The 27054-nt window shown below is 38.8% G+C and overlaps 3 protein-coding genes across 3 annotated transcripts in view; 1 reads left to right on the top strand and 2 right to left on the bottom strand.

The window, feature by feature from the left end:
* The window catches only part of LOC134853395 (uncharacterized), a 551043-nt gene that overhangs the window by 204288 nt on the left and 319701 nt on the right, over positions 1-27054 (bottom strand). The gene's annotated exons all lie outside the window — the stretch shown is intronic.
* The window catches only part of LOC134853394 (uncharacterized), a 410233-nt gene that overhangs the window by 253337 nt on the left and 129842 nt on the right, over positions 1-27054 (bottom strand). The gene's annotated exons all lie outside the window — the stretch shown is intronic.
* Positions 547-27054, top strand: LOC134852860 (3-hydroxyisobutyryl-CoA hydrolase, mitochondrial-like). Its single transcript, XM_063868695.1, has 7 exons — positions 547-573; positions 10134-10425; positions 18202-18316; positions 20263-20400; positions 22376-22551; positions 22794-23008; positions 26761-27054. Exons 2-7 carry the CDS (start codon positions 10150-10152, stop codon positions 26921-26923), a joined length of 1083 nt encoding a protein of 360 aa, XP_063724765.1. The 5' UTR covers positions 547-573; positions 10134-10149; the 3' UTR covers positions 26924-27054.

Raw genomic sequence — 27054 nt, 5'->3', positions numbered from 1 at the left:
TTTACTATCGGAAGGTTTATTACGAAAGGAATTATTAACCAACTGATTGATCTGAATGTTCATTTTTTATAATGTTCTCGGGTTTTTCTATTTCTTATACTGTGTCCACTGATACTTTAACCGGGGTCAACGTTTGTAATGTTCGCAAATAAAAACGAGTTACTGGCTAGGTTTTTTTTGTTTGTTTTTCTGGCGCCGTACTTGACTTCGGTAATTTCATGAATGCTACCGGGGACAGGACATCGTAATTGCCTTGATATTTCTTTGATGTTTTTTATTTCAACGCGAGACCTGTTGACACTGCATAGCTGAGCTAGTCAGTGAACAATTGAAGACTTAATTTGGTCAACGTTTGTAATGTTCGCAAATAAAAACGAGTTCGAGTTACTGGCTAGGTTTTTTTGTTTGTTTTTCTGGCGCCGTGCTTGACTTCGGTAATTTCATGAATGCTACTGGGGACAGGACATCGTAATCGCCTTGATATTTCTTTGATGTTTTTTATTTCAACGCGAGACCTGTTGACACTGCATAGCTGAGCTATGCCTAATTGTTGTGATAAACTTATTAAATAGATTTGTTATGTTTGATGTTTGTGCCTGTATGTGGAGCGCCCTCTGAGGGATTTTAGAGACAGGTCTGTCAAGTGGCTTTCTGTGGGGAGGTGGGGAACTGGAACTGGCTTGAGAAGTCTGGTGGTGCGCCGCTGAACCTACTGAGCTCGGGTGAGATTGTTCCTTGTTTTTCATTTTTAACCTTTTAACCTGCCTTTTAACCTTTTAACCTTAACCTTTAAACTTTTAACCCTTTAACCTTAAGCTGCCTTTTAACCTTTTAAATTAATTTAGTTGTCTTTTTTTTTTTTTTTTATTTGCTGATTTGTAAAATTCCCACTAACCGCTTATCATGGGTTAGTTCAGTCCCCTAAAGTCCAGTCAAAATCCTTTTTTTTTTAACCTTTATGCTGCGTCAAGATGAGGAAAAACAACAAAGAGTGTACAAGCAAAGATTGCTTAAAACCTTCAGGACTGATAAATTGGATTAAATGTGATTGTTGTTCTAGTTGGTATCTTATCAGTTGTGTAAATATTTCTCTTAGCGACTCTAAGAAAACCCAATGGTTTCAGTGTCCTTTATGCGTTGATGTAAAATCTGTTAATAAAGTAACAATAGGTAATGATTTAGTGCTAGACAATTATGTTAATACAGCCATCTCAAATGTCCGAGTACTCAAGAGAGTACCAAAAGACTCGCGTGTTCCCTTGGCGGAAAATCTGTCGGACAAAATAAATGACATCGTCTACAATGTAGAAGATGTTACAAAATGGCTAATTTTTTTAACGTCGTTCTTGTTTTTTTTGGAGCAACCGAAAAGAAGTGGACGCAAACAGACCACAAGCATGAGCTCTTTGATAAATAAAAAAATTCGAGCAAATGACGTGTCACTTCCAAAACCCCATCCCCAAGTTTCAAGCCCGCCTCTGAGTGACCTCGAGCAGAGAATAAAGTTAATAAGTAGTAAGCTCGATGAAGGAAATGTAAAGGGAGGAATAAGGCTTGCTGCTTCGGATGACAAAATAGCTCCTTTTTCAACTGATAACTATCAAAAATTGTTATCTAAGCACCCGCAGCGAGCCAAATTTGCAGCTCCAAATCCAGAAAAGTTGGATAGTTTTTTCGTAACCGATTTTGACCTATACAAAGCGATAATGTCCTTTCCAAACGGATCAGCAGCAGGTCCTGATAAAATATTTCCTCAAATTTTTAAAGATCTTGTTAGTAAGTCGAATGGCAGTGCAGGACTTAATTTTCTGAAATCGCTTACTAAGCTGATAAACCTCATTGGAGATGGCAAAATACCGGAACCACTAAGACCTTTCTTTTTTGGCGCAAAGCTTATCGCCCTCATAAAAATAGACGGAGGGTTGAGACCGATTGCCATAGGCAACACGCTGAGACGTATCGCGTCTAAATGCGCTGGAAGCAAGGCCCTCTCCGAGCGACAAAATTTTTTCGGAAACGTACAGGTAGGATGCGGTACCAAACGAGGAGCAGAAATAGCTGCGCACTCGTTTCGAAACCTAATTGAACGCGACGACAATCCAAAATGTACTGTTCTTTTAAAACTAGATTTTAAGAATGCCTTTAACTCTTTAAACAGAGAAACAATGCTGAATCATGTTTTTTCAAATCGCCCCGAATTATATAATTACACCCATTGCGCGTATGCTAAACCTAGTTACCTTTTTTACGGAAGCTCTGTCATAATGTCAGAAGACGGAACTCAGCAAGGTGATCCTGAAGCCCCACCCCTTTTTGCGGAAACAATTCATACACTAGTCAAACAGTTGGAGTCGAAAATTAACATCTGGTATTTAGATGATGGGAATTTAGCCGACGACTATAAGGTAGTACTCCGGGACCTTAAAAACATTCTGAAATTGGAACAAATTTACGGCCTGAGCTTAAACACTGAGAAGTGTGAACTTTGTTTTTTGGGACCGACTACTAGTACACAGTATAATTCAATTTTAACACAATTTCGAAAAATATGCCCCAAAATAAAAATAAAAACAAAAGAAGAACTCCTCATTTTAGGATCTCCAATCGGCGAACTTTGCCGAAAAGAATTACTCGACGAAAAAATTAGGGAGCTTGAAAAAATCTCGGATGTCATTGACAAACTAGACGCCCATTATGGTTTTTACCTCCTGAAAAATTGCTTTAGCATGCCAAAACTCCTATATTTTTTGCGTACGAGCCCTTGTTTTTCGCAAAATGATTTTTTGGAACGCTACGATAAATTACTACGAAATTCGTTATGCAAGGTCACCAACGTGAAAATGGATGATAACCAGTTTTTACAAGCAGTTCTCCCGGCAGCCAAAGGTGGCTTGGGCGTTTCTTCCGCTCGTCTACTCGCTTTACCCGCTTTCTTAGCCTCAGCAGTAGGAGCGAAAGATGCCTTGAGCGAAATCTTTGGTTTGGAGCATGTGGATGGAACCTATGATGATGCGCTTAAACGGTGGTTTGACCTTGGAAAAATTGAAATGGCTCCGGAAAATGCAATCCAAAAAAATTGGACGGAGCCAATTTTTGACAGCGAAATTGCAGACTTGATTTTACGACTCGAACCAACGGACGTGAAAAGGTTCAACGCGTTCCAAGATAGATTTGGATCCCAATGGTTGAACGTCATCCCCTGCAAAAATTTAAGGTTAAAACTGTCGAACCAACAACTCAGAATTGCGATAGGACTTCGATTAGGATCAAAAATATGCGAACGGCATAAATGCGTGTGCGGAAAAGACGTTACCGAGGATGGTTGGAATGGTCTTTCTTGCCTCAAAAGTGCAGGGAGATTCTCTAGGCATTCAAACCTGAATGCCCTTATAAAGCAGAGTCTATCATCTACTCACATTCCGTCTGTTTTAGAACCACGACACCTCTACAGGACCGATCAGAAGCGACCAGACGGTTTGACGCTCGTTCCATGGGCTGATGGTAAGCAGCTCTTGTGGGATGTAACGGTAGTAGACTCCTTAGCTCCTTGTAGGATTAATGCCGGGTCTGTTTGTAACCCTGGTACGGCTGCCGCTGAAGCGGAAGAGCGAAAAATTGACAAATATAAAGATCTTGTAAATGATGGATATCTTTTTCAACCGCTAGCTTTTGAAATTCAGGGCGCGGCCGGCCCCAGCACAGAAGTTTTTTTGAGCAAGCTTTGTAAGAACCTAAGCATATGCACTGAGGAACCCAGAGCAGGCAGCGTTTTAAAACAGAGAATCTCCCTGGCAATACAGATTGCGAACGCCGCTTGCGTACTCGGAACAATAAATGACAAAATAACTTTCGACGAAATTTTTTACTTGTAACACTTGTATATTATATTATCTCGTGTCGAGTTGCGTGTTCTTATTGAAGAAGCGTAACCCGTATCGATTTTAAATGAAAAGGACTTAAACACTTGACATCTTCTTTTATCATTATCACTTCCATATCTAGAAAATTCCAAAGATTTTGACTGGAATACATGATTGTAACATTCGTCTACTGCAGTCACACATGAGGCTTAGGAAAAATAGGCCCTATAACCACTGGCTCAAGGGTCAGGGACACCATCTCTTGTGTTTTTCTACCTCAAGAACGGTCGGAGCCAGTTCGGTTCGCTTGTGACATGAGACTACGACCCGTTACAGCTTAAAGGCTACTACTAAAATATCCCCCCACTCTAGAATTAGAAACGTCCCCATACTTAGGTCTCTAGATACCCAAAATACATGAACGCCGTTAAAAACCGGGTTAGAACAATCCGTTAAGTTTATTTTTATTAGACAGTGGAACTTTGATCCATTTCAGATGGATCAACCTAAAACTCGCCTTACCTCAACATAACAATTATAAAACACACTCTAGGAATTTAAATTAAGTACTCACATTGTAGCACGCTCAAGAACCAGGAAGTAAATAAGTCGGTAAGCAACTCAAGAATTAATAAAGTAACTAAAAAGAGTCTAACGTTAGTCAGTTTTAATAATAAGAACAAGTTTTCACTCTAGACTGTAAGTTCTCGTGAACCATTGGGACACTCTAGCTGTCCACCTTTCCACCGAAGGTTCACTCTGGTCCAGTTAATAATAGTACTCCAGTCACAACAATCCAGTTCGTGGGAATGCTCTCGTCTCTGTTTTAGATGGGACAGCTCTACTCTTGTTCTATTGTGACAGAAATTGCGAATAGCAATTTCCCACCGTTTTATTTAGCAACTTTCCCGCGATTGTTACTCGATTGTTCTGACTTCTCTTTTTCTGATTTTCAGTTATCGCGAGAAAATCGTGCATGACAGGTTCCATTCGAAATTTTGAAAAACTAAATTTCACTCCAAAATCAAGTGTTTTTTTCTTCTCTCAAGGCCAAACTTCCGAATATGACCGACTGGCACATACTCCCCGGACTCGAGATCGATGTCCTCATCGCGTGCTGTCTTCTGCCAGTGAGTCCCAGAAAACCGAGTGTTACTCAAGATACAGTGCCAGTGGTCATTTACAGAAGTTTGCAGCAGACTTAAGCTTATCTACACCCCAAAATTCACAGCCATGTAAAATTTTCACACTATCGCTAAACAGCAATCAAAATCTGCACACACCTGCACCCTTGAATTCTGGCTTTCCAAGCCAATCATTTAAAATTTCTTTTGTCCTATTCAATCAGGAAATTGTCATGCAGCATTTTGATTTATATAATAAATATAGTATATTAAATAACAATATTTGCTTTGTTAAAACTTCTTTTTCGTGAATCCAAGTTTCACCCGGATCCACGCTCAAGCCCCCCTTTCCCTCTCAAGACTCAAGATCCATTCGAGCCACCTGCTCATCTCGCACTCTTCGCCTTGGAGGTACTGCACCCTGAAGTACTAGATACGGCAAACTGTCTCAACAGTTCCTCTTCATCATCGGAGCTAATGTTCCCCTTCCATGCCCTCTCTTGCTCTCTCCGTTGTACTCCTTGTGCTGACCATGTTAACTGAAAAGTTCTTCTTTGTTATCTTCGGACCCATTGATGTTGTTTTGCGTAGCGACGAATTATACTTTGCTTCGTTAGGTCTTTTTTCAGCTACCGGTACCCTGCTCCGCCTCATTATTTCTATTTACAATTGCTCTTATTTACAATTTTACTATCTACACAATCCTATTCTAAGAATAAAATCTTTCGAGAGGGAAAAAAAAATTTTCTTTAAAAAAAAATATACAACGTGGTGAAAACCTTGTTTCAGTTCTCTTTATTAACTTTTCGAGAAACTTTCCTTATTTGTGGTCTCAACCGTACCTGGTTCCAATTAGTCTTGTTCTATCTTAATTCTGTCTTAAAACACTTCTTGTAATTTTACTTCAATTTTTTACACTGTCCCAAGACTTCCAATTGCCGTCCCTACTCTTCTTTGTACCGTCCCAGGCTTCTTTCTCCTGTCCCAAGACTGTTCGGTACCGTCCCAGTACTTTCCGGCAGTGTCCCAAGACTCTTGTCCAAGACTACTGTCCCAAGGCTAGTGTCCCAAGACTACTGTCCCAAGACTAGTGTCCCAAGACTAGTGTCCCAAGACTAGTGTCCCAAGACTACTGTCCCAAGACCCTTGTCCCAAGACTCCTGTCCCAAGACCCTGTCCCAAGACCCTGTCCCAAGACCCTGTCCCAAGACCCTTGTCCCCAGACCTTGTCCCAAGACCTTGTCCCAAGACCCTGTCCCAAGACCTTGTCCCAAGACCCTGTCCCAAGACCTTGTCCCAAGACCCTGTCCCAAGACCCTTGTCCCAAGACCTTGTCCCAAGACCCCGTCCCAAGACCTTGTCCCAAGACCCCGTCCCAAGACCTTGTCCCAAGACCCTGTCCCAAGACTCTGTCCCAAGACCTTTGTCCCAAGACCTTGTCCCAAGACCTTGTCCCAAGACCCTGTCCCAAGACCCTTGTCCCAAGACCCTGTCCCAAGACCCTGTCCCAAGACCACTGTCCCAAGACTATACTGTCCCAAGGCTGTCCCCAGACTGCTCTGTCCTAAGACTTCTTCGGCACTGTCCCAAGACTGTTGACAAGTGTCTGGGTGGTGGGACTTCTTTCCTCTTCGTTATGGGGACTTCTTGATTCGCCGTACCTTGTACCACCACTCAAGCTCTAGTAAAATTTTCCCAAAATCCTCTCTTAAAAGCCAAATGCTGACCCCCCTTTTTCTTATTTCTCTTTTTGGCTACCTCTATTTCAATGTTCCAAGTAACTTGAGACCAAAACCTGTGCGCAGGTATCACCTGTTCGTACAAAATTTTAACACAAATCCTCACCAAAATGCAACAAAAATCTAAGCAAGAAAAAGTAATAAAAACAGAAAGATGAGCCCACCTAAAACTCAAAGGTGACAAATGTCTACCTTCTATCGAAAAAAAAATGTCTTGTACCTAATTGCCACGCGTTTCCTTCCCCCCTGCTAGCGATCTTATGGGGTATTACAAAAACTGTCTATGTCCCTTCCCCCCTACCAATCCGACCAGGGTACCTTCCTTAACTCGAGTTCAAATTTCGATATCCACCTAATATTACCAACGCGTGTTAATTTCTAATGTAACTAAGTCAACGATGTCGACTAATTAGTTACTCTAATTTCCCCCTTTTTACAATTTACAACCGCCAACCTCTAACTTAACCAGCCCCCCTTCTAACCTCCCCCCTTTTTAGCCCCCCTTCTTAAGCCTAAAATTACCTTAAGCGCCGGGTGCTAAACCTCTCAAGAGAAAACCGTAGACCTGTCTCCAGGCCTGCTCAAGTAAAAACGTTCCTCAAAACCGGGGGATGTCGCTTATCCTATTTTACACTTATCTCCTATAATGTAATGTGGATTTTAACGATACCCGTTCTGCCCAACTTGAGAACTCGAGAATTGCCAAATCCTTCTTGGCTGCTTTCCCACTCGACTGGTCACCTGTTCCAGTCCAGTCTCCTATTGGTTCAGCTCAAGTGTCCCTGAACCACTTTCCCACTCGGCTGGTCACCTCTTCCAGTCAAGTCTCCTATTGGTTCAGCTCAAGTGTCCCTGAACCACTTTCCCACTCGGCTGGTCACCTCTTCCAGTCAAGTCTCCTATTGGTCCAGCTAAGTTCCAAGCTATCTGAAAACCCTTGACAACGCCCCACTTCGGGCATTTTATTCAGTTTACTGGTTTAAATTGCTAGGTTGATCGAAACGATCGAATTTGTAAAACAGTATGGGTATACTATTTAATTAATATAAAGGTTTGATCCAACTAATCTGGTGTCAAAGTCACTGTCTTTTTTCGTTTTATGGTTTTTGTTCCTTTTTCTATTCTTTTTTGGTTTTTGTTTTGCTTTTTGTCTTTTTGCTCGTGTTTTTGTCCCCCTGGTTGCCCCCCTTTACTCGGTTAGCTAAGCCTCGTTCGGAGAGCGTACCAGGAAATTTTCTCGAGTTTTCTTAAAAAGCTATCACGGTACAACCGGAAGGTTTGCACGTTCCTGTCGAACCGTACCGCCGGTACTCTAGAATGGGCATTCAGCCCGAAGCTGTCTCAAGTGGGTTCGACTCCGTAGTCTTGATGTCGTAAACACCCAGGAGCGCCATAAAAACACTATGTAACATTCGTCTACTGCAGTCACACATGAGGCTTAAGAAAAATAGGCCCTATAACCACTGGCTCAAGGGTCAGGGACACCATCTCTTGTGTTTTTCTACCTCAAGAACGGTCGGAGCCAGTTCGGTTCGCTTGTGACATGAGACTACGACCCGTTACAGCTTAAAGGCTACTACTAAAATATCCCCCCACTCTGGAATTAGAAACGTCCCCATACTTAGGTCTCTAGATACCCAAAATACATGAACGCCGTTAAAAACCGGGTTAGAACAATCCGTTAAGTTTATTTTTATTAGACAGTGAAACTTTGATCCATTTCAGATGGATCAACCTAAAACTCGCCTTACCTCAACATAACAATTATAAAACACACTCTAGGAATTTAAATTAAGTACTCACATTGTAGCACGCTCAAGAACCAGGAAGTAAATAAGTCGGTAAGCAACTCAAGAATTAATAAAGTAACTAAAAAGAGTCTAACGTTAGTCAGTTTTAATAATAAGAACAAGTTTTCACTCTAGACTGTAAGTTCTCGTGAACCATTGGGACACTCTAGCTGTCCACCTTTCCACCGAAGGTTCACTCTGGTCCAGTTAATAATAGTACTCCAGTCACAACAATCCAGTTCGTGGGAATGCTCTCGTCTCTGTTTTAGATGGGACAGCTCTACTCTTGTTCTATTGTGATAGAAATTGCGAATAGCAATTTCCCACCGTTTTATTTAGCAACTTTCCCGCAGCATGACAGGTTCCATTCGAAATTTTGAAAAACTAAATTTCACTCCAAAATCAAGTGTTTTTTTCTTCTCTCAAGGCCAAACTTCCGAATATGACCGACTGGCACAGATGAAGGGACTCATGACTGTAACCTCGGTTACTATGATACTTTTGACCTTCTGATTACCACTAAAATCATAAAAAAATTAAGAAAGTCAGTGAACAATTGAAGACTTAATTTTAATTCAGTGTCTGTAACGTTACCTTTAACACGTGTACTAATAAATTAGCTTGATTGTAAGTCAGCACCAGCTACTAAGTTTACCCTAGTTCGATGTCCCTATATCACAAATTGATTGGCTTCACACGTGAAGACGTTTAAAAGCAAGGATGACTTTTTCATGGATTTGAGACATTGTATAATTAGTAGCAAAAAGTTCGGACAGACAGAATTAATTAAAATGAGCAATCAGTGTTTTAGAAGCTTTTTTGCATGCAAAATCTGAAGCCGAACAACCTTGAATTTTTTGTCAGACCAAATTCAAAATGCAAAATTGTCGATTATCCGATGATTATGCTAGCCTAATTTTTAAATACTGCGATGAAGATCCAGATTATACTATAAAACATTTCGACGCTTCGGATGCAATTGCCCGCCGTGGTTATAGGTTTTGAGCGAAACTCGGATGTACTTAACAATCCCCATATTGTATCTACTAAAGAATCTCCACCCCTGTAAGTAAAAACAGTAATTTCGCATAAGAGCATTGTATGTAAATTCGAATTTTGCTGCATTCTGATTGGACGAAAGTTCGCTGCCAGTAATCTAATTAATAATCTCCTCCCCTTTCTTGAAAGTGGGGATTGTTAAGTAGATCCCGTAAATCTGCTTTATGAACTTTCGATGTTATGTTTATTTCAGTTTTAATTTCAGTTGATGTCTAGACAGTTGCTCTTTTTAATTATTTCTGTCTGTCCGAACTTTTTGCAACTCTCTATTTAATTAGTAGCAAAAAGTTCGGACAGACAAAAATAATTAAAAAGAGCAAATGACCTTTTTCAGACAACTTTTGCATGCAAACGCTTATTTTTCAGACAGAAAGTATGTCTCAAGGTCACCTAAAAATTCTATTTTGCATGCAAAAATTGCTCAAAATTGGCAAATTGCTCTTTTTAATTATTTCTGTCTGTCCGAACTTTTTGCAACTCTCTATATATAGGCAGTAGTTTCCCTCTAGTCGTGTCTGACTGTTCGGACTACTTACATTGCTCAAATTTTTTTTTTTTAGAAATTTTGATTATCAGCATGTCGAAACAAGTCAGGACCTTCATAGTTTCTGAAATCAGGAACAGACTTTCCGTCATTACCTTGAATAGGCCATTACAATTGAATGCGTTCTTTCCTCCCCTCATAGACGAAGTTTTGTTAGAGATGACCTTTTGGAGAAAGCATGTTGATAAATTGAGCTCTGTGCTGATCAAAGGAGCAGGGGACAAAGCGTTTTCTGCTGGGGGAGACGTGAAATTTCTTCTACAGGCTTTCAAGGAACGGAACTTAGGAATGATTAGTCTTCAAACCCAGGTTCGGCGAGAGCTTTCAAAGCTTGTTGCAAAAATAATTCTTTCCTGAGAGTAGGGTTTTTTAGATGATGTCAATTGTTATTGTAATTGAATCGAAAAAAAGTAGGAACAAAATTCAATAAGGATAATGAAAATACTGGTTAGAAACTGCAATATATAGGCTATGGAAAGAGAATTTTTCAGCTCTTTGAACATATGCCTAGTACTAAAAATGCAGCTCCAACCTCTACGCACGTTCTTCAAAGCTATTTATACACCGGTTGGAAGGAAAACAATCAATGTACATTGGTAAATTTGAAGCGCTTTCGTCAATATGACATCATCAGCATTGACTCTGAAGTAAGTTGACCTTGTAAACAGAGCAAAGAAAGTTAAACAAAAATAAGGAGGAAGAAATGAGAGAACAGATATTTCTCGTCGGAGACTCCGAAACAAAGAAATAAGGCGCGGAGCTACAGCCGCAACGTTAGGTTGCGGTGGCGGTACTCGTCCGTGGCATTCAGCTGGGGGTTCTTCATCGCAATATGCAGAGCTTCTAACGTCAACAGCTTCGACTTGTCGTTAGCGGAATCAATTATCTAAGCGTCAATGTCTGTAGGGGCAAGACCACATTCGATGAAATGGCTGCCAACCCGCGCTGAAGGTTCCCTGTGTTCTCCGAGTCGTGTCGTTAGACGCCGGCAGATTTGGCCAACAGCTGGCGTTACAGCCAGGAAAATCTATTTGGTACACGACATGACTCTTCAGCTCTGACGGGAACGGTGACTTGAGAGAAGGCAAACCAGTCTTTAGCTTGTGGGTGATAAAGATAACACTACCATTTGTGCTCTGACGAACGCGTTTGGAAAACTTGTCAGAGATGAGACATCTGTACTCTAGTACCATAACAGGGCGCTCTTCATTGGTGGTTCGTTCTTAGAGTTTCAGCGCTCTCGGGCTGACCACAGATTATCTTAAGTGTCTTAGCCATAAGAGGTTGGTAAAATTCGGGCGGGTATTGATTCTTCTCCCACGTGGACTTAGCTTTCTCCAGACTTTCATGAAACGCTTCCCACGAAGAGGTGGTGTTGTTCAACCGGTGTATCGTTCCTTCGATGATGTTTCTTTTTACATTCGAATACACTCGCGATACCATTATTTTGATCAGCGATACCATTGTTTTGATCAGCGGAAACACAAGTGTTTATATCTTAAAACGACAAGGAAAAAACCGGTAATACATTCTCAGCACGGTTCTAGACAAGAAAGATCCATAGTCACACATTTAATTGAATACCTGCATGAAGTATACATTTACTATGATAACATTAAAACAAACTATCTGGCTTGTCTCTACTTAGATTTCCAAAAAGCGTTCAACAAGGTTAACCATGGGCTGATTATTGAAAAAGTAAGGAGTTTTGGTTTTGTAAGCCCATGCTATTAAAAATCTTCCTGTGTAAAAGAAAACAAACCGTTCGCATCGAACAAGCTTTGGCTATGCTGATGATTACAAAATTGTTTCGAATAACCCTGTAACGATAAATGTAGAAGCAAAAATAATCTGGAATAGGTGCACCAAAAATATGGAATTAATAATTTCAAGAACTAAAATACTTGGCATCAAAGGTAGTGCAATTGTGGAAAGCAATAATAAAATAGTTGAGTAAGTAAACGAAATGAAAGACCTCGGACTTATAGAAACTTTTGTTTTGAACTGGACAGAAAATGCTAAAACAAGATCAGCAAAGGTCTGAAGGCGTTATGCTCTGCCAAAAGGAAATCTTGAAATTAATAACAAAGCATTTACAATAACAAGCATAGAAAGCGTTTGTTGCCCTGATTTTAAGCTATGGCTCAGCGCTATGGAAATCATCAAAAAACGATCTTAAAATCATCGAAAGTGTGCAAAGGGAAGCAGCAACATTGATTTTAGGTACATATCATGGAGACAAAGACATCGATTGAACTTATGATCCTACCGCTGTCACTTTAGGATGAACTGACATTCAACTTCTACTGCATAAATTTATCAATGGCATAACATACCTGCAGTCGAAAAATTTATTTCAACTAAAGAAAGACAAACAAGGCATTCGAGCTGGAAGAAATATGAAAGCACAAAATTCAAGACTTCAAAGTCTGTGTCGGTTTTTTTTCAACGCGCTTGCACACTGACTTATCTTATTAACGACTATTTGAAAAATGACTGAGGACAGTATACACCACTGATCATCTACCCTACCACGTGAAACCAAGTCTTGATTTAAAACCCGATTTTCTTCGAGAAATACTAACAAACAGCGATATCAACTTAAGCGCAATCTCTTTTTCGAAAGCAAACTTGGAGGCCATAATCCAGTGTATCTTGGAAAACTCTTTTAACCCGTACTGCAGTAGCAATATCGATCTCTTGACCGAAATGTAGTACAATTGGTTACTTATTATGTAATCTCTAAACATGTTCATTAGAAAACTAAACATAAAAGCTTATAAGCACCTTGGGGGACCTCAGAAAAGTCAAAATAATTGAATCAATGAGACGAAAATGTGAAAAGAATTTTACCTCGATTAAACAAATTAAAACCTCTACAAGATTTAAAAAAGATCAGAGATCATATGAAGAAGCTCTGTTCATAGACGGAAACTTCTCAAAACTATATGGAAGTAAATTTTGTTAAAACAAATACTTGGCATCAAAGGTAGTGCAATTGTGGAACTCAGTAATACAATAATCGAGGAAGTAAACGAAATGAAAGACCTCAGACTTGTATTAAGTCAAAACCTGAACTGCACATAAACTGCAAAAACAAGGTCAGCCAAAGCACTTCAGGCGTTATACTCTATCAAAAGGAGGATATCGAAATTAATAGCAAAGCAAATTCATTAACAAGCATAGAAAGCATTTGTTGCCCCGATTGTAAGCTATGGCTCAGCGCTATGGAAACCATCAAAAAACGATCCTAGAATCATCGAAAGTTTGCAAAGGAAAGCAAGCAACAACATCGATTTTAGGTACATGTCATGGTTACAAAGAAGCCAATCATTGAACTTATGATCCTACCGCTGTCACTTTATGATAAACTACACATTCCACTTCTACTGCATAAAATTATCAACGGCAAACATACCTGCAGTCGGAAAAACTTGATTTAAATAAAGAAAATGGACAAACAAGACATTCGAGCTGGGAAAAATTTGAAAGCAGAAAATTCAGACTTCAAAAATCTGAATTGGTTTTTTTTTCAACGCGCTTGCACCCTGAGTAATCTCCTTAACGACTATTTGAAATTTGAGCTCCTCGACTGCAAAAACGTCAAAGTTACCCTCACGAGCTTATACTGGATATTTAAAAAAAAATCAATGACGGAAATCTGTGCTCATGGAGGATTGAATTTATTTGCACTAACTCTATAAACATTAGAAAACTTCACTTTTGATTTGATCTAAAACTTGAAAGCGAGTCTTTTCCCTGGGACTTTTCCTTATTTCTTTGTTCTGATTGTTATTATTATCAACATTTGACCCTTGAAATAGAAAGGAACTTTGTATTCGGATATTTTAATTTGTTTAAGAGTCGATGAACGTAGCTCAGACTATTATATAGGTCAAGATGATTTTTTTTTTTTAGGAAAAGTCTTAAAATACTCAAATGCTCTATTAATGCTCAAACTAATAATTTGTATAAATTAACAAATGGATGCTGTAAACAATGTGAAAAAACGTGATCGAGTTTTCAATTTCGAAAGTTTTGTTCAGTTTTTTCATTTTTCTAGCAGAAATTTTTTTTCCTAAGATTCACTTTTTTCAAATTGGGTTATTTTTGCCAAGAATTTGACCATAATAAATTGTTTTTGAAATTCAAAGAGCTTTGAGGCCCTGTATTTAAGGCCCTGCATTTTTGCAAATGAAAATATAACGGACAGAATCAAATTTTTTTGAAGTGAAGTACAATTTTTTTTTTGAAATTCGAAAGTAAAGTCTGTTAAAAAACAAGTCAATTTGTTATTCTGTTTCTTTGAGTTAATTGACTGTTTTGCAGCTGTCTGTTGCCTATGTCTTTCGTTATTAATGCAAAATCTGGTACCACAGTTAATAATTGAAATGAGTCGATTGATATATCATATTCAAGCTCTTTCAGCCGTAATTCGATCGACCTTAAAAATTCGAAATGTTTTCCCAGTGTCGAGAAAAGCGGGCTGAAGTTTTTGAGGTTTATTTTCATTTTAAGCGAGTAAAGCAAACGAGCAGGCTTATCAGAGAAGGGTGCGCCATGAAAATTTAATTTTACTCCAATAAAAACCTGTTGAAATTTACTTAGCGCCATTTTTGGAATAAAGTCTTAAAAAGTTGCAACAAAAAGTGAAAAATTGAATTATATAAATTTTTTTGTTTTCTTTTTCTAGTCATTTGTCCATAAAACTCAATGCGCAATTTTGCTTTTGGCCGTGATTGTCGAAAAGGCCTATTTTTAAGGTTTTCGTCAGATCTTTTCATCACACCTTGCACAAAAACAACACTAATTTGAAGGAAAAAAACGATTTTTTTTGTATTTTATAATATTGTTCGGAACATTCTGTGCGACTTGCACAGAAACCGGCCATCCTTGTTAACGCTGAATTTAGTCGACCCATTTTTTTATGTAAAGTTTAATCATTAAAAAACATAAAATCTGAATTGTATAAGATATTTCGAAATGCATGATTAACAACAGTGACCTGTAAGTAGAGGCGGATCAAGGATTTTCTTGTGGGGGATAAAATTTGTTTGTTTTGCTAATGTCTTGCTCAGATTCGGTCTTTTTTCTCATAATTGTAGCCATGCAGAATTGATGAAAGTGCCTCACTTAGCGTCGTCTAAATTGTCGAGCTTGAGTGGAACTCGTCAAAAAACCCGGGACCATACTTTTAAACGAGTGATTGGGTTTTTTTCAAAGCTTATTTGCTTAAGTTTTTTTGCATTTTAGAGCTCCCGTCAGCGATTTTGTGCGTGGACGGAAACTCACAGATCAAGTCATGAAGCTGGTAGAAAGTGTGCTATCTCATCATTCGTAGGATGCTACAAATAGACCAGATGCAGTTTGGCTTTGTACCTGGCGGAGGTACCACTGACGCCACATTCACCGCTCGGCAGCTACAAGAAAAACACATTGCTTATAGCAGGCCTCTCTATTGTGCTTTCGTGGATCTCGAGAAAGCTTTTGACCATGTAACCGTGTACCCAGGCAGGTACCATTGTTTGCTCTCACTGCAAGTTTTAAATTCACATGAAATGCTGCGGAATATCAGGCTGGCTGTCGAAGAATGGGCAGTGCTGGTTGGAGTAAGCGGCGAGTACACCGATAAATTCAAAGTGAGTGTCGGTGTACATCAGGGCTCTGTTCTCAGTCCAGTTCTCTTCATCCTCGTCCTAGAGGCTCTCTCACAGCGACTCAATCAACATGAAGGCATGTCTTGTGAGCTCCTCTGTGTGGATGATTTAGTTATAATGGCAGTTATTATTGATGAATGCATCGTTAGACTCAGGATCTAGAAAACTGGCTCGGAGAGTAAAGGTGTGCGAGTCAACATGAAAAAGACGAAGTTGATCTCCTCAATGACCCTGGAAAGTGCCCTTGTGCTGTCTGCCGTTAAGGTGCTGGAAGAAACTCCATTGCTTGCTCTCAGTGCAAGTTGTAGGTTCATAGGAAATGCTGCGGACTATCAGGCCGACTGGTAGCCAAACGAGAAAATGTTTGCCCCAGATGCACTGGATTGTCGCGGCCTATCGACGATCAGCCTTCGAAAATGATTGATGTAGTTGGCACTACGCTCGATGCTGAGTCAATTTTCTGCTACCTGGGTGACATGCGCAGTGCGGGTAGGGGCTTTGATAGTACAATTGCTGCCAAATGTCACCTAGCCTGGTTTAGATTCAGGAAACTACTTCGTACACTAACTTTTCTCCGTACACATCTCATTTAGAATACGCGGAAAAGTGTACTCTTCTTGTGTACGATCAAGATCCCAACGTATCATATCTGCAATGACTCCAAGAAAAGGACCGTGCAATTATCAGTTAGATCTGCGGCGTTAAGCCCGGTGTTCATTACCCAAATGCACTTCTTGATAAACTCTACTTGGGTGACATTATCAACGTCCTTTGGAGCAGACGCCTCATACGGCCTGGTCATGTTGAGCGTGCTCGTTCCGCTTTATGAATTAAATTAGCCAGTGAGATGAAGATCTCTTTCAAAAGACGTGGGAGACCAAGAAGGACTTTGTTAGATTGTGTGAAAAATGATATCAAGGAACGTTGCCCTGCCCAAACTGACCCACAAGACCGTATTTTATTGAGAGTTGCAGTTCGATCTTGCCTGATGCTGCCAACCCCATCTGATGGGACAAGGACAGAACCATAATCAATCGGATAAACAAACGGATATGATGCTGATGAAGACAAGCAAGGGTATCACAACCGGGTTTTAGACTTTTTTCCGTTCTACAGAATCATTTCTAGAGGATCTAAAGAAAACCTTGCTTCTTGAGTAGGGCTTTCACTTTAATTTCTATCATTTGAGTATTAATTAGTTTAAGACCGTTTCAGTTTGTAATTATCTTTTCAAAAAGTTCTCAATTTAACAGTTTATACTATAAGCGAAACTTTACAAATTTTTAAGTTTACCGTGTCTGTTTTTTTTTGTTTTTTTTTTCTAAATATTCAAACAATTTCAGATATTGTTATATCGACTTAGTCACCTGATTTTGCGTAATTTTGAGGGCAAAATATATCCGTTTCGGATGGGTCGTAAAAACCTAAATTTTAAAAAAGAATTTATGACAACAGATTTCGACCCAAAGTTTTTCGCCTTTTTATCTGCTCGGAAGTTTTCCAGTTTTTTAGGGCTGTTTAGTAGCTGCATCCATTACAAATTTGATGTTTTTGCAGCTGTAATCTCATATTTTTTGTCAAGTTATTTAAAGTATTTTTTTCCATAATAATTTTTTGACTTCTGTCTTTTTTTTTTCATTCACTATTTTGTAGCGATATGTGTTTTTTGCATCGTAAGGGTTGCTCCGCTTCGCCTCTGTGTTCCAAATTGCACACTTGGCTCTGTGGACTATATATGTTTTCTAATCAATTTTTTTTTCAAGCTATAATTTGATCTTAAGCTTTGCTAATTTGATCTTAGGCATATACTTTCCTAATCTATCGCTTAATTACACTTGCGAAGCAAAGTGTATTGGTGCGAACTTTATTTTTTTTCAACCTAAGTCGCAAATAAAGTGTACTTTCGGTGGCACTTTCAATCGGTGGGCTGCAATTGCAGTATACTATCATATGTGCTTTGACATTTGGTTAGTAAAAAGTAAACACAGCTGATGCGTTTTTAATTCATCAAATGAACCGAAAAAAGTTATTTGTTTCAATCAGTAGTAAAATGATAAAAACCTCGAATTCAGAATCTTTCCAACTCAATGTATCTCGCAATTTTTTTTGAAAGGCCTAAATTTTACATACTTTGGTTTACTGCTTTCCAATTTATTACATGCAAAATTGTGACTCTTTGTATTTGGTGCTACTTTTGCTGCATCAAAGTGACAGTTTTTTAGCATATGTAGCTGAGTTATTGGTGGCTAGTTTTTAAGGGTTTTAAGCATCCGTGTTTGAGTGGTTAGTGCGTGAGACACATTTTGGCTAGGTCGAAGATTCGAATCCGACACGTAGACGAGTTTGTGCTAATTCGAGGCTTATTTCTACTTTTTGCGAAGCGCAGCTTCGTCTGTGTTAACTTTGCGTCTCTATGTTTAATGTTCAGGGCGAGTACTCTCTGGTGCATCGGTTGGAAACGTACAGTATCCCCACAGTGGCACTGGTGGATGGTATCTGCATGGGCACTGGGGGAGGAATATTCCAACACTCCTCATTCTCAGGTGAGCTCATCTGATAATCTTGATATGCTTATAGCCTGTCGCATTCTAGACATATTTGGGTTATTTTTTTGGGTTATTCCTGTGGTTTCGTCTCGTCTTTAACACTTTGTTAATATTTAGTGTTGTAGGTAGGGCAGGTCAGTAGTGAGGGGTACTTGAACTCCGTTTTTACACTGTCATCATATTAACAGTGACTGACGTTTCCCAGTTAACAGAGGTGGGCCTGTTGTCTCGTTTAAGTCCCTTACTGCTGCCCCCGCCGGGAAGCCCCTGGGTAGAAAGGGCTCCCAATTCTATTAACTGAGACGGCAAACGAGGAAAAGTATAGCGGAGCTGTGGTGGTGTCTATTATCCTCTATACCGTATTTACGGAACACATGACTGGGATTGGTTTTTGGTTTCATAGCCCTCGCTATGAGCCAGTGCTTAGTCAACATTTCCCATCAGGAGCGAGCTCGACTGATGTGCTTGAGGTTGGATCAGAAGCCGAAGAAAAGCAGAAGCCTCGACTGGACTGGACCAAAGTAAAAGTGTAGTCAGATTGGTGGCGTTTTGAGGATATTTGAAGTTATCCTCCGTAAAACCTAGCCAAGAAACCACAAATGCAAAGTCTCACAAACCACATTATTGAATCCCTACTAAACAGAGTAGTCGCCGCGGCAAAAGAAGTCGGCCTCATTGTCAATGCCAGCAAGACCAAGTGCTTGTTTGCCCGAACTGACCTAGCGGCGCTGTACTTCGACTGCAACCCGCTCGAAAACGTCACTGAGTTCGTCTACCTCGGAAGTCGGATATCGTCCAACGGCAACATAGCAACAGAAATACTAAACAGGATCGCACGCGCCACTGCCATCAGCTCTAGAATGGCAAAATTCTGGAAGAACAAGGGAACGACGAGAAACACGAAGAATAAAGTATACAACGCATGCGTAAAGAGCGCTCTGCTATATGCTGCGGAAACATAGACTGTCGAAAAAACTGACCTCGTAAGACATGATTCATAGGAAACAAGATGCGTAAGACGCTACCTCGGAGCACGACCTGATCAAGACACCACCACCATCCGAGCAGCAGCGAACCGTGGGACATCCTTGGACTCTCACCTGCGAAAGATGGTGTGGTCATGTACTTGGGGGAAGAACGAGTAACTCGAGAAGCATCAATGTTTGAAAAAGCTCAGTCATGGAAACGCCCACGAACAACATGAAGAATGAACGTCGCTGAAGACGTTGAACCGATCCTCAGGACTCCGAGAATGAGGCACGATGTTAGGAAGAAGTCGTGGAAATATATATGCTACGAAGTCGCCCAGGACAGGCTGAGATGGAGAGCGGTGGTCCGAGACGCTGCAATCAGTGGCTAACTGATGGGCAGCCATGCCTTTGCTAACGAACGAACGAAAACGAAAATTGAAGTGGTTGGTTTGGAAGAGGTGTTAAAGCAGTTGGGACATTCATAGGAGATGGCTGGATCTAGTCGATTGTGGCAAAAGTAAAGTAAGGAGGGTGTAGCCAGAGCGTAAATGGGCAAGGCCTGAATGTTCTTTTCGGTTGCGGTCAGTTCTGTTTAGGAGACTAGCGGGGAAACTGCTCATGTGTCCCAGAACTCTTTTGCCCTGGTTGATAGCTCAACTTTTTAACCTCTGTTATCTCAATTTTTTTTATAAATCTCTGAGTTTTCTTTGACGTGGGTATTATTCGATTTATTTCAGGCGGATTTTTCCTCCGTTCAACAATTTTTTGGTTTTCTTGACATGTGTCACATATTGAAGCCATTTGATTGGTATTTTGGTTTGTGTACCATTTAGGAAGTCAATATCGTGAAAGCTTATTCCGATGCGCTCACTTCAGTACAAGTGGTTGGCAGCGCGTGAACCTGTTTACTGATAAACTGTTTCTGTGCATGGCTTTTAAATCGAATGAAGTGGTTGTGTTTTGTATTTCCAGTGGTGAGTGAGCGTGCCATATTTGCGATGCCAGAGACGGCGATAGGGATAGTGCCGGATTCAGGAGTGGCATTGCCGTTTGGGAGACTGGACCACAAACTGGGAGTATATCTGGGACTCACGGGGGCCAGACTCAAAGGTAAGATCAGTTGAGTTTGCATTTACTCTTCGAGAGGCGGAAGGAACGAGTCTTATCTTAAAACAATTTTCCTTTAATGCAATCTAACACTGAATTAGATAGCAGAGCACAAGGCTTTTATTAGGGATGAACCAAGGGTTGCACAATTATAACTGTAGTAACGATATAGTAGCGCAGATGAGCAGAAAATTCCGACCACATTCAAAAAAAATATTATTTTTTTTGAAGAATCGAAGATTGTAGTGAAGACTCCTATATAGGTCCTGATGAACTTTTTTTTGCTTAAGGAAAAAGTTTTTAAAAAAAGTTCACGATCTTATTTGATTTTTGTCTGCTTACCTGCTGTTTTTTATGTATGCTATTTTGGTGGCTAATGTTTGACTATTGTCAAGAATTTTTTACATCTGCTATTTTGACAAGCATTTGATCAATAACCAGCTATTAAGTACAGCTAATGCTAGGGGTTTTAACACCGACTATTGTTGTTCTGACTTTCGTAACGAAATTATCGGAATATTTGTGAAAAATGATCACAGGTGAAATATCTTTCCAAATTTAAGCTCAAGCCAGCAATAACTTTTGAATGGTATTTAAAAAATCCCGTCAAAAACGGCTAGTTAAAAAGTCGAAATTTGTCTCAAGAAAAAACCACCCCGTGGTTTTTTCTTGAGACAAATTTCGACTTTTTAACTAGCCGTTTTTGACGGGATTTTTTAAATACCATTCAAAAGTTATTGCTGGCTTGAGCTTAAATTTGGAAAGATATTTCACCTGTGATCATTTTTCGTCAAGTTATGGGAGTCTAAAAATTACCAATTTGGGACAATTAACGCGCGATATATTTGCGCTATTAACGCGTAAGCGGAGATTTAATCCGTCATAGAAGTCGTTATAAATTGATTGAAGGACGTTTTCTTGTTGCTATAATTGATTTGCTACCAGGAGCGAAATGTATCACTTTGTACTTAATATGGCGTGTGGGGGATGATTTTTACAAAAAGTCTCAAATTAAAAAAAAATTCATTTTATTGTTCCGACTGAAAACGAAATATGTATGCTCGGTACGGTTTTTTTATTTAATCAATTTTCGATGATCGAAATAATCGTTTTCGACAAAAATTTTTTATATACCATTAAAGATATTGGCTTCCTGAGTTCAAATGTATGAAGATATTTCACCTCCGAATGTTTTTTGTATGTAAAGTTCTGGTGGTTTGAAAATTGCCAAATTGGCCATGTTTTGGACTAAATTATGCTCGCTTTGAAGAATTTGTTCATATTGCTGATAGCTTAACGCGAATTGTTTATGCATTACGAATTTTCCCGCACAACAAAATCGTTGCAAATCCAATTGAGACTAGCTAATCGGAACGGTCGTATTTATTTCGTACGACTCAAAATTTTACTCTTTGATTTTGTCTAAAATTTACAGGTTTTGTCCAAAATTTAGGGCTTTGCCCGGATATACGAGCAGTCTTATTTTCATTATGTTTAATTTTTTATGTTATTTTTGCTCCATAGGCTGCTCTATAAATTGATTCGTGTTAGTTGGTAAATTTGTTTTTTTTCAAATTGAATGCTAATGCGTCATAATTGGCGTGAGTCACTTCAGAACTTTTGAAGACTCAAAGTTTTACTCATTCAATTTTTCCCAGTAGGGTTATCGGTCATATTTTTGCTTGTGTATGCGAAGTGCAGCTTCGCCTCTGTGTTGACTATTGTCGCTATCTTTTTTATGTGCGATATTAACAAAAGCCGGTCGATGTGCAAGTACCTTAGAAACATTCTGTTTATTTCGAATTTCTGAACCTTTTTTCTTTGTGGGGTGATAGAACATATTTTAGCTTTTTTGCTTATTCAAATTGACATTTCCTATGCTGATCTTTAGTTTGCTTAAAAATAAATTTACCATTTTTCAAAAAGTCTAGTATGATAGTTCTTTGGTGATTATGGTCGATTGCTGTGTTTAGTTTAGGTGCGTCTATCTACCATGCGGGTCTGAGTGACTTCTTCGTCAGTTCAGAATACCACGAAGCTCTCGAGACAGCCCTGGAGAGTGCAGAAACGAAAGAGGCGGTGAAGGGGATACTGAAGGAGTTCCATGAGAAGTCACGTGATAGACAGACCCCATTCAGTTTGGAGCCCCATTTGGTAAGTCAGCACTTGAGAAAGAAAACCAGGTGGATATTCAACATACCGCCTGTATTTTGAAGTCGAAGTAACATCAGAACGGCGGGCTATTTCTGACAATCCTAATTTTGTATTTTCCACTTCTGTCAAAAAAGTCTGCGCATATATTGCTTTGTAATTTGTGTAGATAACATTTTTTATGCTTTGTTGATTTTAAAAAGTTGTTCCGTTGTAGTATAATGACGAAGTGAATGAGTGTTTAGAGTGAAATAGAGAACAGCTTCAGTCATTCTACTGTTGAACAATGCATGGAGTCCTTATCCCAGTCTTCAACTCAATTCGCCCGGGAGACCAAATCAACTCTAGAAAAGATGTCGCCCACTGCACTGAAAGCCACACTGAGACATATAAACACTCCTTATAAGACACTGTTGGAGTGTCTAAGTATGGATTATAGAGTCATATACAGATTGTGCAGGCTAGTTGAAACTCTTTTTTTTTCGTAATGTTTTCTACTTGAAATAAAATTCATGCACTGGAATTAGTGTAGGGTTCGAAGCTCGGCAGGTCTGAAGATCCTTATTGATTGTCCTCTTCGGTGTTTGTAGGTGATATTGCATTGTTTACACTTGCAAAGCAAAGTGTTATAGTTCGAACTTTCTTTTTTCCGACCTAAGTCGCAAATACTGTTGCGACTTAAAGCGAAGCGGCAATATTTGATGCATCGAATTGGCAATACAAAATGATTGACAATTTGTTGCACCTTTACAGCTTATTGATAACATGTACTTTGACATTCGAATAGTTATAAGTTTACACAGTTGATGCATTTTTAATTCATCAAGTGAACCGAAGAAAGTTATTTGTTTCAAACAACATAACCATTATAAAATCTCGATTTCAGAAATTTCCAACTATTATATCTCTCTACTTTTTGAAAAGCATAATTTATAAATAATGTGGCTTTATGATTTGCATCCAAAATTGTATCTTTTTGTATTTGGTGCTACTTTTGCTGCATCAAATTGGCAATTTATTATCATATATAGCTGCGTTATTGGTGTCTAGTTTTTGGACATGTTAAGCATCCGTGACTTAATGGTTGGTGCGTGAGACTCAAATTAGCTAGGTCGCAGGGTTTTGCGAATTCGAGGCTTATTTTTGCTTTTTCTTATGTCACTTGATAGAGCTGCTTTTTGGTCGTGTTCTCGCATGTGTTTGCGAAGCGCAGCTTCGCCTCTGTGTCATGTTTTTATTTGCCGATTTTCTGGTCATAATGGACTCCCTACCGGTTTAGTCCCACTCTTTAAAGCAAACTATATCTCCATCCACGCCGTGGTATAATTTGCTTTTTTTCATAATGTATCATACGTTTCTGAGCTTCTAGTTTAAATATAAATTTAGGCTTTGTGCTGAAATAAAAACTAACTAAATTTCGTCAGGTCAAATTTGTAAACAAATATATAAAAGAAATACTTTGAGTGTCCTCTGCAAGTCAATCGAGCACTACTTTGTAATCCGGAAAACTCTACTTGTTATCGGGAACTAGACTTTTGCCCATTTTGTAATTGTAAGAAATTGAACTTGTTTGTGATGAAACAGAAAACATCCTGGCACCTTCCCTTTCGTGTTATGGTAAAGCGTCTGCCTAGGGATCCTAAGGGTTTGGGTTCGAGTCACGGCCGGGCCGTCTTTTATTGGTATTTGTGAAATTGATTTTTTTCCCTGTAAGCTTGAATGGTCGAACTATCTTTTGTCTTAATTTTTTTGGCTTGCTTTCCAAAAGATAGAATTTCGTGGAATAGAATTTCGATCCGATCGAAGTTGTGTTTACTGCAACGAGAAGTTGTTCGTTTTTCTTTAGTTGATCACCCTTGATTTTGAATAATTTCCTTATTTTAGTTTTGCTTTTTAGTTTCGGCTTAGTTACCTTAACATGCGTCGTTTGAAAGGCTAAATTAGATTTTAGTGCTTCTGCGTATTTCAGAAGGGTTGGGGCATAAAATCTTCGAGTTTCAAAACTTAATAAACTTAATTTTATTTACGGTTTCACGGGCGCCAACCAAGTATTGTCAATTTAGTTGCTGCTCAGTTTATATTGATTCTCAATGCTTGATTAAAGCTAGTTATTGTGTGTTTGACATGTTTTACTCAAATTAAACATCATTTTGAAAAAATCTTTAAATTTTTGAATAGATGTAGTTTTCTTGTCGTTTTTTGTCATAAGGGTTTCGGTCTCATTTTTTATCCGCTAGCTCGCAGTGTTATGTTCATGTTACGTCCCAAGTGTTGCGAAGCACCGCTTCGCCTCTGTTTTGAAAAGTGCAGCAACTTTTTCATGAAAACTGAGGGTCTTTGATATGCGGAATCATCACAAAATAGGCTTTTACGAAGTATGAAGTTTTGTGTTTTGTCGATTTCGCCTATTGAGGCGATTGTTTTTAGATTATGGTAAGTTTTATCAGCGGCTTTTTCTAAGTTTATAGAAGAGACTCAGCAGATAGCATTTCTATTTTAGATTACAAAATTGACTAGACTATTCTTGCGTAATATTTGCTTTCAGCTAAATAAGTTTGGCTATTAGATATGAAAAGTGGCAACTCTGTGGCTTGATGTTGGTTTGGTGGGTTTTTTGAATGAATTAAACGGCGTTTGGCACATGGATTTTTAACAAAGCTGCAATTGTTCGGGTCGGATGGTGTTTTTGTCTGTTTTTAAGGAAACGTTTCCAAGTTGTTAATTTTCTCTGAATTGACTTATTTTCTCGTTCTTAAAGGAGCCAAAAATTGTTCGTTTACTGTTCAAGAAGGTTGATTTTTGTAGGCGCATGCAAACTCCACTATCGAACCGCAAAATTTAAAGGCCCCAAGAATCGTGGTCGACTTCCAGTTTTGAACGTGGATTTTAGTTTTCAGATTTCCCAGCAGTATTAAAAGATTGTCGTTTGATCCAGTTTTCTTAAATTGGGTTAATTTAATTTAAAAAAAAATTGCCCATCACAATTTGTTCTAGAAACGCAAGTGCTTCAAGGCCATATATTTTTGATTTTGAAATTCGAAAATTGAAGTTTATTTTTCAAATCTAAGTCAGTATTTTTTTCTGTTTCCTGCGTTTATTGGAAATTTTTCCAACGGTCTGTTGGCAGTTTTATCGTTTTTGCAAAGCTCTTCTCAAATTGCGTAAATCGCTATCACTTGCTGACTTTTTGTCATGCATTTCTTACATGCATATTTTTGATATATCTTCAAAACTACAATCCTACATGTTAACTTCAGCAAATCTCGGTAGGTGGACAATCAATACGAGCAAAAGTTACTTCACAGCACAAACACACATCTACGTTTAAGCTCATCAGCACTTTTGATTTTATTTTGAAATATAAATGCTCACGGGTATTCTTCTTCAACTCAAGAAAGTAGCGAAGATATCATTTCATTAATTATCATTAAGCCATACAGGATAATCATCTCAACTAAGTTGTTGAGGTTTTTTTTGCATTTTAAAGCGTAAACGAACCAAGTGGTGTTTTATTTACATCGGTCGTGATGATTTTTTAAATTTTTTTTCAGGAAATGTTGAAATTTATTACCCTCAAATTTGATTTTTCGCGTTTTGATTCATGTTTTCTCTTTAAGTTCTTAATTTTTTTGTTGAAAGCTTGCAAGCTTACTATCGACGGCAAAAGTGTAGATGTCTCAAAAAACGTAATCGACTTTTAGTTTCGAAAGTGGATATAAGTTTAAAAAAATAGCGGAATCAAAAAAATATTCATTGATCCAGTTTTCTTTAAATGGGATAGCTTCAAGAGAAAAGTACTAATTAGAAACAATACTTGAATTTCAAACAGCTTTAACGTGATGTTTTTTTGAAAAAATTGATTGAAAATTTGACCTTTTTCCAACTGTCTTATGGCTATGTTTTTCTGTTGGAGTCTTGTTACCTGACTAAGAGCTTTGTTTTGTAATAGTTTTCGGTTCATTTAAGAGAGAGGGAGCTGTATGTGAGTACTAACTCGGAGTATCTCGAAAACTATGCATCTAAAAGAAGTCGCAAAAAGTTTACCTGCTGCTTGCAATCCGAGTGTATGCATTAGGCCAACGAAAAGCTATATTGTAGTTTTCTTATGCTAACTAGAAGCCATCTTATAACTTAGTTAGTCTAAATAGAAGCTTTCTTAACTTAGTTAAGATGGTTAGAGTCTATACTTTAACTTGCTTTGTGATTGTTTAGGTCTCATGACTTTATAGAAGGCGTGTCTGCTCTACTAGTGGACAAGGACAGAGAACCCAAATGGAGACCAGCCAGTCTGAGTGAAGTGACAGATGAGCAGATTGACAGTCTGTTCCAGAGACTGCCAACAGAAGACGAGTTCGAACCAATTGTAGAAAGATGACAGATTTGAAACTGAAAAAGAAGGATTTTGTTTTTTGTTGATCGAACTCAAACTGAATCAATTGAAACGTGTATATCTAGATAGATGGCAGCACTTTCTGAATTTATCAAAGACATTATGATTATATATGG

Source organism: Symsagittifera roscoffensis, chromosome 8 (genome assembly GCF_963678635.1).
Source record: "Symsagittifera roscoffensis chromosome 8, txSymRosc1.1, whole genome shotgun sequence".
NCBI classification, from domain to species: domain Eukaryota; kingdom Metazoa; phylum Xenacoelomorpha; order Acoela; family Convolutidae; genus Symsagittifera; species Symsagittifera roscoffensis.
This window is presented reverse-complemented; position numbering and strand designations above follow the sequence as displayed.

Bases quoted from the DNA above. Each gene is read 5' to 3' on its own strand.
- LOC134852860 (XM_063868695.1), top strand. From the start codon at position 10,150: ATGTCGAAACAAGTCAGGACCTTCATAGTTTCTGAAATCAGGAACAGA. The intron at 18,317-20,262 runs GTGAGCTCATCT...TTGTATTTCCAG, and splicing joins CCAACACTCCTCATTCTCAG to TGGTGAGTGAGCGTGCCATA. The intron at 23,009-26,760 runs GCTAGTTGAAAC...GTGATTGTTTAG, and splicing joins GTCATATACAGATTGTGCAG to GTCTCATGACTTTATAGAAG.